The 17,766-nt window shown below is 35.1% G+C and overlaps 1 protein-coding gene across 2 annotated transcripts in view; it reads right to left on the reverse strand.

Moving 5' to 3' along the window:
- AKAP6 (A-kinase anchoring protein 6) overlaps window positions 1–17,766 on the reverse strand; it is a 236,655-nt gene that overhangs the window by 48,289 nt on the left and 170,600 nt on the right. For both annotated transcript variants that reach the window (XM_075030308.1, XM_075030307.1), the window contains exons 10-11: window positions 6,061–6,207; window positions 2,378–2,602 (exon numbers count right to left, since the gene is read on the reverse strand). In XM_075030308.1, coding sequence (XP_074886409.1) covers window positions 2,378–2,602; window positions 6,061–6,207 — 372 coding nt within the window. The remainder of the gene's footprint in view (window positions 1–2,377; window positions 2,603–6,060; window positions 6,208–17,766) is intronic.

Genomic DNA, 17,766 nt, shown 5'->3' on the forward strand with positions numbered 1-17,766 from the left:
ATATGGCACGATTTTTTATAAAAGAAAACAAAGAAGTAAAAATAATTTCCTACTACTGAATTTAACAACCCCTCCTCCCACCACATTGTTCTCATCTTAAGTCCCAACTGCATGTGAACTACACATTCAATTCAACCTCCAGTTGCAAAATGAAAGGAAAACACCTGAAAAATTAAATAACTGTGGTTCCTAAGGCATAAGTGTAATTTAAAATATAACATTACGGAATGAAAATCAACAGCATTGTTGAGTTTATTTTATTAACAATGTTTCTCTGTGTAGTGTGGCTGTGTGTATAATCGGGACGGTGCAGCACAATAAATTTCCATTAAGAAACAATGATTCACTTACCACAGTGAAAGCAGTAATAAGGTTAAACTCTTAAGTTAAGTGGAAAGTAAGTCAAACTAAACCCCAGCAGGTTTCCTACTAGTGGCATAGCTAATGTTTTTGAAAATGTTCTAAATGTTCTTTCTCAAATATATGTATTATACATTGCAGTATTGTTAATTATATCCATTTTCTCTTTTATACACTTCCCCAGGAGATCAGTGAAGAATGGAAAACTTACTTATAGTGGATTTCAGATTTAATGAGACAAAGATGGTTTAATATATATGACAAAGTGATGTGCTCTCACCATATTTGATAGGTAATTATTTTTTATACTCTAATGGCTACCATTTTGAAAATAATTAATGTATTATTTATGTAATTAATAGATAATCAACCAAGTAATGAAATACTATGGTTACATCATGGTGGGTGGTACTATCCTGTTTAACATCTCTAGAGCTCTTGGCATGACATCATATCATATACATATTAAAAGATTTCATTTGAGAGATTTATGCACACTTTAAATACATAAGTAACATAGCTATGGAATTTCTGTTCATATATAAATATAAAAGTCTTAGCCATATATATACAAATGTGTATTTAAGAATGACTTTGTCTGAAATTAGATTTTTAAATCCATAGTTATGTGCTTGAATAAATGCCATAATTTTCCACAGAAATAAAAAGCATCCAGCATTTCCTATGGAAAACATGAATCTATTGCTGTGAAGTTTTGCAGGTCTATCAACAGTCCTTGATAATCACTAGCTTTGAAGTTTGCTGATAGAACAAACAGAATCAGTGTGACTCTTTTTTCCCATTAGCAGAAGACCAAAAATCAGTAAAAAAAAAAAAAAAAAAAAGGTCACAAGAAAACTTAAAATTGCATTCAAAATGGACATGTTCAAGAACCTGAAAAAAACCCTACCAACTTTATCTGCATTGACACAACCTTCTCACTAATCCTCATGATTGGGAGAGTTAAGGAATGACTAATTGGGAAGACGGTCATTTTTCTGCTGTTGTTTTCTTGAACGCTTGTATAAGAAAGTATGTTTAGAAGTGTTTGCACCATGCCTTTTGAGGTGAGTATTTAATAAATTGTCCATCACCTAAGCAGTGCTGTTGCCCTAGACACCCTGATGTACTAGTGGAAGAGAAAAACCTCTTTACCTCTAAAGCTCAACAATTACTCGTGATTCCTTTCTTATTCTTTGGTCAAAGATCACTTGCAGAGTAAAGTGACCTGTAATGATGACTTAGGTGAGGGTTTATTTAGAAGTGATAGCTATGAACAAAGAAAATCGCATGGTTCTGCCAGGTTTGTTTGCTAACTTAATAGCCCTCTTTCCTAAACAGTCCCACTACTTTGGGGGAATGGAACAAAACATACAACCTCCATTAAGTCAGTTGCAAAGCTGAATGCTGGCCTTCAGTTGAAGGAGCTCATCCATCTAAATATAGCATTGTTACTACAATTCTTTCCCCTCCTTTCCATAAATCTTCAGGCTTAGGCTTAAGATGTGGCCTAGATTAATGGAAATCTCATAGTGTGTATGTCTTTTTCCACATATCTATTCACCACAAACTTGAATGTTTTCTCATGTATGCTAAATTTATACCTCTGCAAATGTGACCTCAAATAGGCTATTCTTGACTCATATGTGCAGAGAAATAGGCTATTAAACTGATGGTCACATAACACAGTAATTAATTTAACTGATGTAGGGAGTGAAATTCAGAGTGAAGCTTTTCGTGACAAAACTCAGTAGAATGAAAGAATACTATTGCTTTTCCAATTGCGTTGTGATTAGCCCTCTAAAGCTCTTTTTTGCAAAAAGTCTAAGGAATAAATATTGTTGTAAAGATTCAATAAAATCAACATGAATGAACACATAGTACATAAATGAAGGTGAAAGTATGAATATATGATTACATATGTACATGCATTGCATTATGTTATGTATAAGACAAATATTTTATCCTACCATAAAGAGGAGTCTCTCTATGAAAACTATGATTGTTTTTTTATTACCTTAAAATATTGCAGTTGTTTCTCAGCATTCATTGTTCCTTCATTTTCTTGTCTCAGACAGGAATTGAAGATGAAAAGCTCTGTATCTCTCAGCCACCCTTTCAGCTCTTTGATCCTGACCTCCAGCTGCCTTACCAGGCTGCCGCTTTCAGGCGAGAGCAGGTCACGTGGACCTAACCCACTGTGCCCTACCATTGTGTCTTGGATCTTCTCTCCTAGGGTTTTCTAATGCATCAGATAAAGAAAACATAGATTAGGCTTATGTACCAAAACATATACAGGTTAATGTGCAACAAGAAGCATCTGTTAGATGACTAGAGATGTGGGGTTTTTAATAATTACAACTATTATCAATCCATTTCATTCTTTGTTTCCTTGTTTCAATCAATTTCATTTTTTGTATCCTTGTTTCTCACTTACGCTGTTCTCTCTGGGTCACTGAGTTTGCTTGAAGCTTGATAAATCAATGTTTATTAAGAGTAACTATGGACAGAGGAGACAAAATTGCACATAACTTTTTAAAGTAGTTACTCTACAGAATTTGTCTATGGCTTCAGACACTTATGACCATCAGAGTTACTGGTTTCTAAGCAGCAACAGAAAATATGACAAGCACCACGGTCACCAAACTCTTATCCAAGGTACCATCTAAGTTTTGGGGGAAACACTGAAATACTGAAATATTTTTTGAGGTATGAACTGTCAGGTCATCGTTTACAATCTTGTAGCCCTGAGGTTGTATGCAAGAGCAGTTAGGTCACAAAACAGCTGGTTTGCTTTTAAAAGTGGATGAACTCATTCAGACACCAATAAGCTAGAAATTGCAAAGCCTCAGTGTTCCTGAACATCAGGCCAATTATTTAGGCAACTAAATTTGGATTTAAGTTCTCCATCTTAAGCATCCACTTTAAAAATAATGGACCAGAATAAACATTCACCTCTGATCGCTAATGGAACTAATTTACTACAGCTTTTCAAAGTAGTATTTCTAATAAAAGACCCACTGAATAACATTTTGATAGTGGACGCTGTGAGCATAATGAATATTCTGAAGAGGCCAGGGACAGAAAGTTACCTTCCTTTTCAGTATTTTGAAAGACAACCCTTTAACATCATAAGGGGGATAGGCTGTTGCCTGCTTCTTCTATGCCAAGCAGTGTTTTATCTGACCTATAAGAGGCTGTCAGGCTGACACTTATTATAAGCACTAGATCTGTGTTACTGATTGTAGAATATTGAATATACACTGACAATCACATCCAATAACCTTTTAAACTGATAATTAGCAGTGGTTAATTGTTGTAACATGAAGATACAGTTTTAGGTGTCCCAGTATGGCTGTCTGTTGAAAATACATGCTTTAGAAAGTTACTGAAATATAATTTATAACAATGAAGTTAGCTTCCAAAAATAAGCTTTAAAACACAAATAAAATTAGACCAACAGACATTAATCTACTATGTGGCATTCTGTAAATAACGTCTTTAGGAGATCATAACTGAAAAACATGCTTTCTTGGCAACACCATTCTATTTTCATGGTGCAAATATTGATAATTTGAAGACCCTCAGTGGAATCCAGCACTAGCTATTGTTTTTATGCTGTAACAAAAGTAGCAGCAGGAGGTGAAATCAATGCCCTTGGAGGGTAGGGTCACAAAAAAGAATTTATTGCCACTTTTTTGTTCTGGAACAGTTTGCAATCATAAATTCTTCATAAACAGAATACTTCAGAGAATGGTCCGTCTTCATAAATATACGACAGAGGACATCAATTTCATTTAATTCACAATTTGTGTCAGCACAGCAGATGCCAATGCCTGCCTTGATAGGGTTGTTTAATATGCAATTGAGACAGAGTAATATTCAGCACAGGGGACAAAATTTCACAGATTAAACTGTACGCACCACTGACATTTCATTCTAATGTATTTCCATTCCACACTGTTCACCTTAGATGAAAGTAATATTAAAAACCATATCCCTCTATTTTACCATTGTTAGAAGTTAAAATCCTTGTCTTTAATTTTTTTCATGCCAATTAAAACGTAATCATGCCAATTAAAACAGTATGCCTAGTGCCGTTACTTTCTGCAGAGGTTTTTATTAAATTAAACAAAACTCTATCAAACTCTGCTTATTATTCATGAAATTGCATTTAGCAGGAAAACTGTAATAGTTATATTTTATTTTTCTGTAAATGCTGAAATTAATGGCAAAACTTAATCCAGAGATATATTTTGATTTAAACATTGTGAGAAGTGGAGGGCTTAAATTTTTTTTAAGACAGAGTTTTTCTAGATTTTCAGAATTATGATCAGTTACTTATCTCATAGTTTTATATCCTACCAGCTCTAATCAGTGCCACTGAATTACCCTGATTGAATACATTGAAAGTCATAAATGTAAGGCTTACAACTGAAATTATTTTAAAAATACAACTTGTTAAGATCAGATGTAAAAGAATAGGTTAATAAGTCTTATTTTTATCTGTAAATTTATTAATGCTCAAATAGTTTTAAAATGCTTGTGGTGATGCTGCAGATTAAAATTAACAAGTAATAAGCTCACTAGTCATAAGGCAACTTTTAACGCTTTCTGACAATTTGCACATTTAGAGAATCGAGTAATTAGAAACAACTGTGCTGAACTAAAAAAGCCCCACCCTCTGTAAAATGGCTATTGCATTACCAAATAAGCTAAAGTGACACAAGTCAGTATTTAAAATGCTGTTGGCAGGTTGCATGTATAGCTTACTCGTAATATATTAGAAATGTTTTTTAAACTACGATAATAGCATGCAAAATTATGCAATGTAACTGTATCGCTAATATCACACATCTATAATTAATCATTTAAAGTAATTTATAAATTTATCTTACCCTTGATTTGAAGTGAAGGCAATTAAGGAGAGAAGTGGATGGAAAAATATATAGTTTGACCTCTCTCTCTCTCTCAGCTGTTTTACAACAATAGGACAATAGTGTCTCCTGCACGGTGCCATCACTGGTCTCTGGGTAACAGAATCACTATATTGCTTTTTTTGCCAGATTCTTGTATCTCACTCTTTGGCTGAGACCCAGCCCATCATAGCGTGAAATGAATTACATGAAACTTTTTGGGCTTTTGTCAAAAGTGAGCTGAATACAGCAGCATGAAACATATCCTGGCTGTATTCTTAGCTTCAGGTATTCAGATTCATCCTGAATCTGCATATTTGTTTTTGAGCCATCAGTGTGACCTGAAATATGCAGTGACAACCCCACTTTTCATCTTAAGGGTATAGTAAATAGTTAAACAGTAGATGTCTCTAACATGTACCTTCAGAATAAATTCTATTAACATTCACTCAAGCATGACAGTCAGTGTATATCAGATATACTGCATTATAGTTGACTTGGTGCATACCCGTAATACATGGCATATTTTACTTACATTTTTTATGTATTAAAGAACTAAAATTATTAAAGTCAGACAGGAGACAAGCATGGAATAAAAAAAAAATCAACAGTAGAGGAAAATACTATGGAGTTTTTATAATAGCATGAGTAGCTTGTTTGAAATGTACGTGGTGAATTGAAAGAGAGAGATATTTGTGCCTCAAATTAGAAATCAGACAGACAGCGTACTTCAACACACAAAAATGTACACATAACCCACAAACAGTAATAAAAATGCAAATACCCCAAGCAGTTCCCATTTTTCATTAATTGAATCCACTTTTTCAAGGAGATCATTTGGTAGTAAAACACCACTTTTCTTCAGAGCTTCAACCTTACTAAGCAGTTCCATCTTTTTCGGGTGCCTGATTGACATTTCTACACTGTATCTCTAAAATGAAAAGAAGTAGATAATATTAGCTCCTGTAAAGAGTTTTCTCTATAAAAATTTAAACGTTAATTATATGTGCCCAATTACGATCATGCTCACTATGCCATTTTTAAATTTTTTTTTTTTTTTAAGCACACAACCTTCTCATGACATATCATAAGAGATTTAGGTACCAAGCACGTAGCCTTCTGGGTGACATATCTATGCAGGCAGTTAGCAATTGATTACATATAGTAATATTCACTCACTCACAATATTCGCTTGTACAGTAATATTCACTAACACTCTCTCATCTGAAGCTTGATCTGCCTTTGTCTCATTCAAGTCAGTGGTACCTTATTTTTCAAATATGCTACTTCAGCAAGTAATACTGAGGCTCTCCACTGAAAAAAACCCAAACCATGCCAACAAGGAAATAATTTCATAATTAGGTTTCCTGTCCAGTTTATTTCTTCTCTCTCTCATTGTAGATTCTGTTTCATATATGGGCCTGAAATGCTATTACATGTGAAAACGTGAGAGTTTCACGTTAGAAAAACAATTAGACATAACTCCCTTACAATACAATACCAGTAACTTGCTTTTTATTGCATCAACCAACAGGAGCAGTGAAATGGCACACAAATGAGAACAGCCACAATGCTCATACAGTCCAATAGTTTCTTCCGGCTGAAACTACCTTTTATTTCCTGCACTGTTATTTATTGTTAAAAAAAAAAAAAAGGCAGAGAAAACAGGAATAAAAGCAGAAGCTTCTTTCAAAATTACTTTGACTTTCTAAATATTTTAGCTGTATATTACTTATATACTCTACAAAAATGTATTCTAATCTACAGACACATTGGCAAATAAATCTCTTTAAAACCTATATTCTCTGAAAACCCGAATTAAGTATTAAATATAAGCATTACTATAATGATTAAATATGTTTTAAGTAGCTGGTACAGTAAATAAAAAAATAACACACAGGCATCCACTCATATACATACCCTACTTATAGTTAAGCTAATTCCCTCTCCCTCTTATGTCTAAAACACTCATAGAAATAGAACTTCTGATACAGCCAAAAATACACCTTTTACTGAAAGAGGAGAGTTCAGCACATATTCTTACAAAGGTGTTTACAAGACATACATAAATTATGCATAGCTATTAGCAAATTGCATCCTAAACATAAAGCTTTCTTTGCTTTAAATTCAGCCAAGAAAACTGCTATAGCAGCTCATACTGAAAATGTTAATAACTGGGCTAAGTATAAAAAAATAAACTAGAATAAGGAACGTTTAAAACATGGGTGCCTTTGCCAGATCCAAGAACATGCTCTGTAGGAAAACAAAGCAAAAATACAATTGGAGACAGCTTAAAGAAAATAATAAAGGTGTGAAATCACTGTTTCAGCTAACAGGTCCTCAGCATTTCCATGCATATGTTTGCATATTGTTAGTTTCATATTTTAATCTCTCATTTACACAACACATGCGCATCATTTGTATTATGTAAACTTCAGCAAATATTAGTCATTTGTGGATCATAGAGCAAATGTTTTAAATGAGGTGATTTAAACCATTTCTCATTATTAATGAACACTGATCAGGTGTCTGCGTATCCAAAATTACATGAATATGCATAGTAAAGAACAAGGAATTGTTTATAAAGAACTTGCCTTTTGATACTTGGTGTGCTGCGGCTAAGGTTTTAGCAATGTACAACAGCAGGTATCAACCAGGTTTGGTACTAGGGAACCGCATCCGCCAAGAGGCAACACCATTTTATTGGACTAAAATGTTCAACAAGTATGCTTCTTGGTCCTGTATTATTGCCTTTTCAGCCAGAATGGTTACTGGAGGAGATTACAATCTTCTTTATGTAATCTGATTTCTATTTAAAGATGATATAGCTGAAAAGGATTTGCATAATTATTTCCATAAGTACATGTAATATCAAGGGGAATCCAGAGTCCAATTTGCTAGGCACTGAACTCCAGTTCGTGTGACTCCCTTTCTTTTGTCAAGTGAATTAATAGACTGAGGGAGTCCTCTAGCTGTGTGACACTAGTGCAGGCACAGCTAGTTAATACTCATCACCTGTTCTAGGCTGGCAGTTGCTGCTGCCTGGACTGGGGCTGGGTATGCTCCCGGACAGCGCAGGACTGATGAAGAAATAAAACACGTTGCATGTTTCATAACTACAATGCTCTTGTTAACATAGAAACAGAAGACGTTTCATTTAATTTTGGACTAGATAAAATAATTCAGTGCAGCATAATCCAAATAGTGTGACAGATGTTATAAAAGGTTATTACATTAAAAAATAAATAAGCTAGATTTTATGTACGCGCTCTGTCTTTGTCACCGTGTAACCTACTGTATAAACAAGCATGATGAAAGTGCTGATTGATAGAAAATGCATTATACTGTAACTGTAAAAGATGAAAGAACGCAGTTCATTATTAGATGTATTGCTATGTGACAGTCAGTATTGTTTCACTCCTGGATATTTAACATGCAGTGTGTATTTTAAGCTAAGGGAAGAGCTTAATGTACAGGAGGTAGAGTTTGAGAACTGATAGCAGGAGATGCTATTGCTAATGCTATTTTTTAATCCATTAAACACCTACGCTCTAAGCAGTTGCATGGAAAAATTAGCTACCATCTCTATCAGTGCTGCACAACCCTAGTCTGGTAGGACTACTTAATCCTGCAGTGAGAAGATAATTTAATCTTCAGATTCAGATTCATTCTTTCCTCAGCTTTAAGTGAGCAAAGGCTGCTCCATTGTGACAGTCTGTGGATGCTATGATATAGATTACTGTTTAATAGCCAAAAATGAGATTAAGAAAGTTAAAGTCACAGGTTTCTCGCAACAGCCACAATAATAAATAAATAAATAAATGAGTAATATTTAATTTCCCACGACACCTGTCATATTAAAAAACTGGGGGAAAAAAACGAAACAACAACATACTGGAAAAACTGCAAAATATTTACAGCATGATTAGCTGTGTGCATGCATGGCTGGTTTTGTGTTTCCAAAGCCACTCAAAAGAAATCCAAAACATTGTTATGTAAGTTAAAGAATTTTGGCTTTTTATTCCTCCTCACTCAATATGATCAATATTTCTCAAAGGACAATTAGTGGAATTTTAAAAAAGGCAGTAGCGTTTATCTGTGAATAAGTTTGGCAAAAATATTTAAACCACGAGAAGTTGAATTCCAAAACAAAGCAAGTTAAAACCTTACTTCCCCTGATAAAAATGTTGTAGGAAATCCAGGCAGGCTTGATTGAGACACATTTTTTGACACTTTAAACTAAACTGTGCCTTTTTTTTTCCTTTTTTTTTCTTTAAAAAAAATTATATAAAACATTTTGTGTGTGAAAAATCACACCCGAAAATTCTGCCCAAATGGAGACTGGAACAATGCCTTGTAACAGTGTTAATTGTCACCATGGAAACCAGAAGAATAAGCCATTTTGAAACTGGTATAGAAGGCACACATTGAGCAACTCAAGCATTTTTCAGCCTCCCTCAGTGTTAAGGAACAAGATGCCTAGTCACTGAGAGGTCAGAGAAAGAAATCATCATGAAAGGTTCGTAGATGTGCACTGTCTGGTAAACAATAAAAAAATCTGTACACAGTTAACAACTCTGTAAGACTGCGCACTGCATCTTTCAGAAAGAGAAACACCACAAAAAGATGATCAGGACTGGGGTGCGGATTCCACCCCTCGAGCAAAACTTCAGGGCAATATTATGTGAACCTTGCCCCTAAAGCTCCCTGGGAATTCTGTTGTTGTAATAAAACTTCAGAAGAGGAAAGAAAAAAAAGCCTGCATGATGGAATTCAAAATAATGCTCTAAAAGCACACAGAGAGATTAAGACATCCATTGTAAGACTTTTGTATGGTGCTTCTGTTGGTTATAGTGAAAAGAGACTAGACATACTGAACACACAGTGGAGCTATGGCTACGAAGTACAGAAGAATTAAGCCAGTGAACTTTCTCCATTATTGGAATAAGGGTATGCTACTTGTAGATGTTCTGCATTCCATCATTCACATACTAACAAAGTATCTTCAGTCAAATGGCACTGTATGATATACAGCTGAGATCAGGACTGGGTGACCTGCAATTTTAGTTTTACCTGGATTGGATCTTTAAATTTTAAAAACTTAAAAATTTCAGGGTGTTTCGACTGCTGCAGACACAAAAACATACACACACATGTTCAGTATCTGTATGTGCATGCATAGTCAGCACTGGCACACATCTGCAAAATACACTGCATACATAAAATTGAGTAAAGAATACTCAGCAAATTCACCAAATGTGTAACATAAATATATATAAACATATAGCAATGCACATATAGCAATATTTGTCCATCATCTCTTCACACACATTCTCACTTTGCTTTCTGGATAATGTTTGCACTCTTCATGCTAGGCTTCATGGTGGCCCCTTAGGAAGCCCATGCCTAATGCCATTCAGTGATGAACAAAGAGTCTTTTTATTCCAAAGTCCAGGGTCCAAAGCTCAGCTGTATACAAGCAAAGTGAAGGAATCTGCTAGAGGCCAGCCTACCCTTCACAATAGCTCTTAATGCTTCTACCTTTTTGGTACTATCAGTGTGAAACATTTTAGAAACCGTCCAGAAGCTTGGTTATATTTCTTATGCTGTCAATAGCACGAGAACCTCTGGACAACATTCAAGATCTGGGCTGAGAGATCTGTCTAGATAAATAGCAGTTGCTGTTTCTTGCAAACTTCATGTATTTCACTATTAGCAATTTATGGCAAATAATTGCACAGGGAAATTATAAAGACTCCTACAATTGTCCTTGTAAATTAATAATAGGCTTTCTTGATTGGGATAAATTTGCTGCTGAGCCTTTGGAAAAATTAAAAAGTGCAATGTCATTTAAAATTGCCAGAACTCACACAGCAAATTACATCTGAGGTTAAGAATCAGTTTTTCCTCTTCTAGCTTATTCCATTTGCATGATCTGGAAATCATATTACATTGGCTATGTATTGTTAATTGGACATAGATTGCATTATCTTTGATATAAATCAAACTACAAATATTAAAATGAATTGCAAATTCTCTAATAGAAGATCATAAAACAATCTTTTTTAAGTATCTCCCATTAATAATTTAATTCCAATTATATCACTCAGAAAACTCAAGAAGGAGAGCGCTAACTTATTTCCGTTTGCTTTTTTCCCCTACAAATAAGCACAATAATACAATATGTATTTGTGTGAGAGTGCATGTGCATATGGGTGCATGCCTGTAAAACAAAACAAATCTCAGCACTTTTGTCTTAAACCCCTGCAGACACCTTGCTTTTTTGTTTCAGAAAGTAGCAAATGTGGATTACACTTCTGCTACGCATTCCTTTCTGTGGCAGCTAGAGAAATAAACACATTGAAAGAAATATTAAGTAACTTCGTGAACTAAATTTTGCCTACATTAAAAAATTATGCAGTCAGTACCCATTGTTCTGCCTTTTTTTTAAGGAAGGTGATCCCAACCCTTTAAATTTTACTATAAATGTAATATCTTTTTGAAGACTTTGTATGCCCTTTAATGAATTTATATTAAATATTTAATACTGTTTAGGGCATATCCACTACTACCAAAAACAGTTATATTCCCAGCAGTCCCACTGTTTCAGGCAGAGGGCTTGATTGATCCTCCTAGCCTGAATTGAGTAGAATGAAAAGAAGCAGTTGGAAAATAGCTGCAATCATTTAATGCAGATGACCTCTGACAGGCTCACAGCTCTTCTATCTGAACAGAAATTTGCATGGGGTCTCTGTGCAGAGGAACAATGTAACCTAAATGGTAGACAATCTTTATTCTAATGAAGTGGGTGTCAAGGTCAATGTAAAACTGCAATGATAAATGGTGCACCACTAGGCAAGAGAAGTTGCATAGGCATTGTAGTGCTTTCACATTAATTGAAGGCTGAAATGCACTGAGTGAAAGCACAAGATTCTCTTTTCACCATAATGTGTTAATGCACAAATGTTTAAATGTTTTATTCAAGCCCCTAGCCTGTTGGCACAAATCTTATTGCAAACAAAAATACAATAGTTGGCCAATAACCAGAAAAATAGAACTTTTTATTAGCTTGCCTTATTTCTTGAATCCCTAACAACTTCCACAATCTACTCAGAGTACCAAAAGAATAACAAGTCTCCAGACACCTAATGTAATTCCCATGATCCTTTTTCTATTTAGGATATCTGTCTTTAATTAGTTCCAAACAAGCAAGCCTTTAGACAACTCTTCATTAGATACCATTCCCAATGAACTAACTGCAAGAAGAAAAGTCATTCTTCAATATTATTATTTCCTAGATTCCAAGTTTTCTTTTAGTATATAGTTAGCATCTCCAGGTGCCTTTTGTTCTCAGTAAGAATTAGACCAGTAAAACTGGGTTTTGTAATGCAAAGGGTTGTGTGCCTAGAGTGGGGACTAAACTACAATCTGTTATTGTGGCTTTGTCAAAACTGCAATACAACTATAATTATAGTACTTCATCAGTCGATCAAGCAATTTGTAGAAGGCAGTACATTTTGTCTTATAAAAATGAGGAGGACAGTAAGCTGCTTTTTAAAATCCTGAGCTGCTTAAGCTTGTTAAGGGTATATTGTTTGCTAATACACTCATTAGCAGCCAAGCATTTTAACTTCATCAATTAAACGGGAAATGGTGTTGCACCATTAGTTTCACAAAATGCTAAAATACAGAGAGCAGTCTACAGCTAAGAATTTCAGAAAATGTATTTTCACCTGCAAGCTGCATTATACACTTCCAACCGGTTCTTGTGCAGCGACCTATACACAGGGGTTGTGTCTGCGCATGAATGTAGGTGGTGAAAGCTCTGCATATAGTTGTGAAGCTAATTATATATATACACATATACACCCACTTAAAATTTCCCAGGTCCCATAAGGATTGCTGCTAAAGCACAGCGTCATTTCTTGACACCGATGAACATTTACTCATCTGAGTAATCCCAAGGATGACAGAAGTTTATTCCTGTGAACAACTAACAGCTCTCCCAGATAACTAACGGGTTTGCAATATGGATGATAAATTTTGAATATTTATCAGCCTTTACAGTTTTAGGCTCTTCTGTGCAAATAGATGTTAACAATACGATTACAGTTATTAGACAAGGAGCTATAGCTTGTTACTAATTAAGACGATCTGCAGTACTTTCAGTTTCTGGGAGGCTGTGAGTGGCACATACTGTACAACGCCATTTCTAGTTTACAACTCGCCTGTGCAAGGGAATTTTCCATACGGAAATCACTCTTCAGGATATTGCAATTCAGAGAATAAACTCCAGTGGAAAAAAAAAAAAAAAGTATAGTGTAAAGGAAAAAAAAAAAAGCCCACCACGTTACTGATGAAACTGTTTAAAAAACTGTACAGCTTCATCTGTGTGTGATTTGTCAGGTCTGAAGCTTTGACGTGCCCAAGGGGCAGACCCCAGCGGGGAGTAGGCTGCAGAGCTAAATAGCTGTGAAAGAAGTCTTAATGTAGGATGGAATTCAAACTAACCTTGACATGACCTCGGGAAAAATATGCAAAAAGTAAAATGAATGCACTCTGCAAGATACATCCTAATTTTGTGGCCGAGCTGGTTAGTTTCACAAACATAACTGGGACTTTAAAAGCAAAATAAAACGCGAGGAAAAAGGGGAAACTTCAGAATTCAGAGTAAAAACTTAAGCGGGCATGGGGTGTTGCTGTGGAGGCATATGAACCATTTGGAAACAATCCAAATAAAAACTAACACTGAACAATATTGTTGTCAGCCTGTCTATTCAGGAAAATTGTTTTTTTTAGGTTGAATATAAATGACACAAAGCCAAGATTACATCATTGCATTACAAAGTCTGTTGTGGCTTTTAGCCGAACAAGCCCCATGGATCTACTAGCTGATGGCAGCAATTCAGTAAGAAGTTTTAAGGGCCTCTCTTTTTTTTAAGCTTCCTTACTCTAAATACAGAGGAATTTTGTTTAAATACTGATTATGTAATTTTTTAAATCCACATCCCCGAGTTTGTTCTGCAGGCTTTCTACTTGATACAAACAATAAAAATTTGAGTGAGTATATTAAGTCTTGATTTGGTTTTATTATGCATTTTGCCTGTCTTGCTCAGTGTTCAGTTAAGCAGGAAGACATCCACCTTAATATAGCAGCCAAGAACTGGCTAATTCACTAGATATATGGAAATTTTAATTGAGTGTCAACTTGTGTTGAAATTCAATCCCATTACCTTCAGAATGCAATTTTGTAGCAATACCAGTTATTTACTACACTATTAACCAGATTTTAAATATAATTAAATTGCTAAGAACATATAGCCAAAACACAGCAGTTTGAATTCATATAGCAAGGGTAATCAAGTATCAGGTGCATGAGATTCCACTAGATCTAGAAACTGCCCCCCATCTACAAATAAAGCCAAATCCTGGCAGATGATGGTAGAACATGGTCGCACAATACAGGTTATAGCGCAGTTCAGGTAAGGCCGCAGAGTTGGTGTACTTCATGTTATAACAATCTATTGATCTCGTAAACTATGTGTTTTACTGGGATCTTTGGCTGATTTACAAAGGAATTTCTGAGGTTTGTCTTGCATTGCTTGCAACGATGCTGTTAGAACTTTGAGTTTTTTTCAACACCTTGTACCAGAGGTATGACTTTTGGTACAGGCTAGTATAGATGCAACCAATAGACATGCTTAAGATATCAAATGCAAATTTAGCCTAATTTACATTTATTTAGTTGCCTAGCAAGTAATTGATATTAAATAAATAAAAAATGCTGCCCTTTAGGAATTAATAACTACTATACCTTTGGGTTAGTGCAGGTGTATTCATTGAGGAAAAAAACATAGAGTAAAGGAGATTCCAAAATACTGGTGTAGACTGCAGTTAGCCCATTACTGAGCAGAAAATGTATTTGATGGCAGGGAAACTGTTTGGCCTGGAAACAAAAAGGTGGAGTTGCAGCTCCATCCTTGGCTGGATATTCTGAAATGCTGACCCTACACGTACCAAATCTCATATAGCTACATTTTTACATTTACATTTTTACAAAATAAAATACAACAATGTAAGATTATGGAGATTTTCTGAAGAAGATAATCAAAGAAAGTAATTTATAACCTGTTTTCCTTCTCTAAGCTGTGCCTGCTTTTGCAGTATGCATGAAACATAAAATTGGAACTCCTTTACACAAAGATTTAATTCCAAATGCACTGACTTTTGTCAGGCTGTGTGTTATAGGCATCATTCTGTTTTGAAATGGATGTTCCTGTGCATTTATTTTTCACAGAGTGGCCCTTCTGAAGTCCTTACTCCATTGTTACTCAGACAGAATGCTGGTCAGTAATAGCCTTCTGTGAGTGAAGTTTGACTGAAAATAGACAAATAAATTATCCTCTCTTCTAGCAATACCTACTGGGATATGTTTGAGGGTAGAATATCTCTGGATCCTCTTCCTCTTACCTATTTGCTATACTGTTTAATGGGAGAAGAGGTTCCCCACTGCACAAAGAGCCAAATGGAAATCTGAGCTCCTCAGACCAAGAGGCAGAACTCAAAGTCTCCACCAAAGGACAGGAAAATCCACAATGATCAGTACGCCCACCGTTTAAGGCACAGTGGCTTCAGTAATCCAAATGACTAGACCTTGTCAACTGTGAGAAAAGAAAATCATCCCCGGCCTGTGGTGACAGCCCTGCAATCTCTGCAGGCTGGTGAGTGACCTCGAGTCAAGACCAGACAGGCTTTGCATCTAGCTTGCTCAGTCTCTAACCTCAGAACATGTGGATCTGAGGTCTCGTTACCTGTAGTATCTAGGGTAACAACATGATCTTTAAAGTACTTGAACTTTTTTCTACATGACAGAACTTACACCTGTTTGAGGGCCCACCTAGGTGCTGATTGGAAAGGGTGTTGACAGCAGATTTCTCAATTTGCCCCAAAGTTAGAATGAAAAATGTCATTTTTATTTTAAATGCACATCCTGTAGTGTATTAAGTAAAGTGAAAGCTAATAGTTTTTATAATGTGCTATTTGATTTGTTCCTTATAATTTCCCTTGAGTTATGTCAAAGTTGGCACATGCAGCAGGTCCACTAGGAGTGCTAAAACATCTCCACTGACTATCTAAAACACTGGCAATCACTGTAATTCCTCTTACAGCAATACTATTACAACATCCTGCATCAAAACTATTGTTAAAACATGTTAAAAAGAAAGTTATATAGTTAACTGCTTATTATCATCTCCAGACAGACATAACCTGAACACTTCAAGAGACACAGCAGATAATAGCTATTCACTTTTCCAATGCACATTAATGTTATTAAAACAAAAGGAGAAAGTTGGCCATTATCTGTGTGAACAGTGGGCTAATCTCATTTTATACTGAATTTTATAAATTCTTAAGAACTCAGTATTTCATTTTTAATATTATCCTAAGAAAAACATAGCACTTTTATAATAAAAGAAAAAATACTCTCAAGTTGAAAAGTTATTTTTATGATCAACTACAAACCGCTTTCAAGAGCAAATTTATATTGGAACTGCTGACACAGCCTAAACTATGGCTGTGTGAATGCTGCAGAAACAGCTATTTCAGAAAACATTTTTAGCATTAGGAGAAGTCCAACTTTGTTTAAACCTGAACTTATTTTTTTACAATAGCAAGTAATGTTAACAGCATGCTGAAAATGTTAAGGCTAAGTGTACAGTGTCAAAATAGATTGAATCTCTCTGAAAACTGGAAATTCAAGCTTTTTAAACATAATCCAGATGTTTGGCTTCTAATCACATTTCAAGAAAGAGGAAACTTATGCAATATAAAATTCATACATGCATATTTCATTAGTGCCTTTCCTATCACTGAATTAAAAATTTCTAACATATGTTTTCCTCAAACAGATAATGTTTTAAATTAGAATAGTTGGCAAGAAGTTGTACACCTCACAAATATCATTGAATTATTTTAACATGGGAGAAAATATTTCATTTTTTACAGTATTAACAGCTTTGATAGCAAATGCTACAGCATTTTTTTTGCCTTATTGATAGGAAGTTCAATAGTCCCTGAAACAAACTAAGCGTATAAAGATGACTGAACAGCAAGAACTAACAACTAGCCTTCTTCAGAATATCTGAGACTGATTACACTCTGACAGACCTATGGGTATTTAACACAGATGCTTTCCCTCTTCCTCACTGGTGATCAAAACAGGATAATGCTATGCCCGAGCAGCTTCTTCAGCAAGAGCCAGACTACCTTGTAGGTGGAAAGACTTCTTCCAAGATGTATTTCAATTCTAGACCGCTTAACAACACCACTATATTTGGTGAATGATATTTAAAGGACTATATCAGCGTGGCCATTGTTTCGAAAAACTAACATACATGATAAATGATATGATTTTTTTTTAACCTCTGGAGTCTTAGAAAATTAGACTCTGAGTTCATTTCTAAAAATGGACTTTCTGAATGTAATAATA

The sequence above is a fragment of the Buteo buteo genome, chromosome 6, assembly GCF_964188355.1.
Source record: "Buteo buteo chromosome 6, bButBut1.hap1.1, whole genome shotgun sequence".
Classification (NCBI taxonomy): Eukaryota; Metazoa; Chordata; class Aves; order Accipitriformes; family Accipitridae; genus Buteo; species Buteo buteo.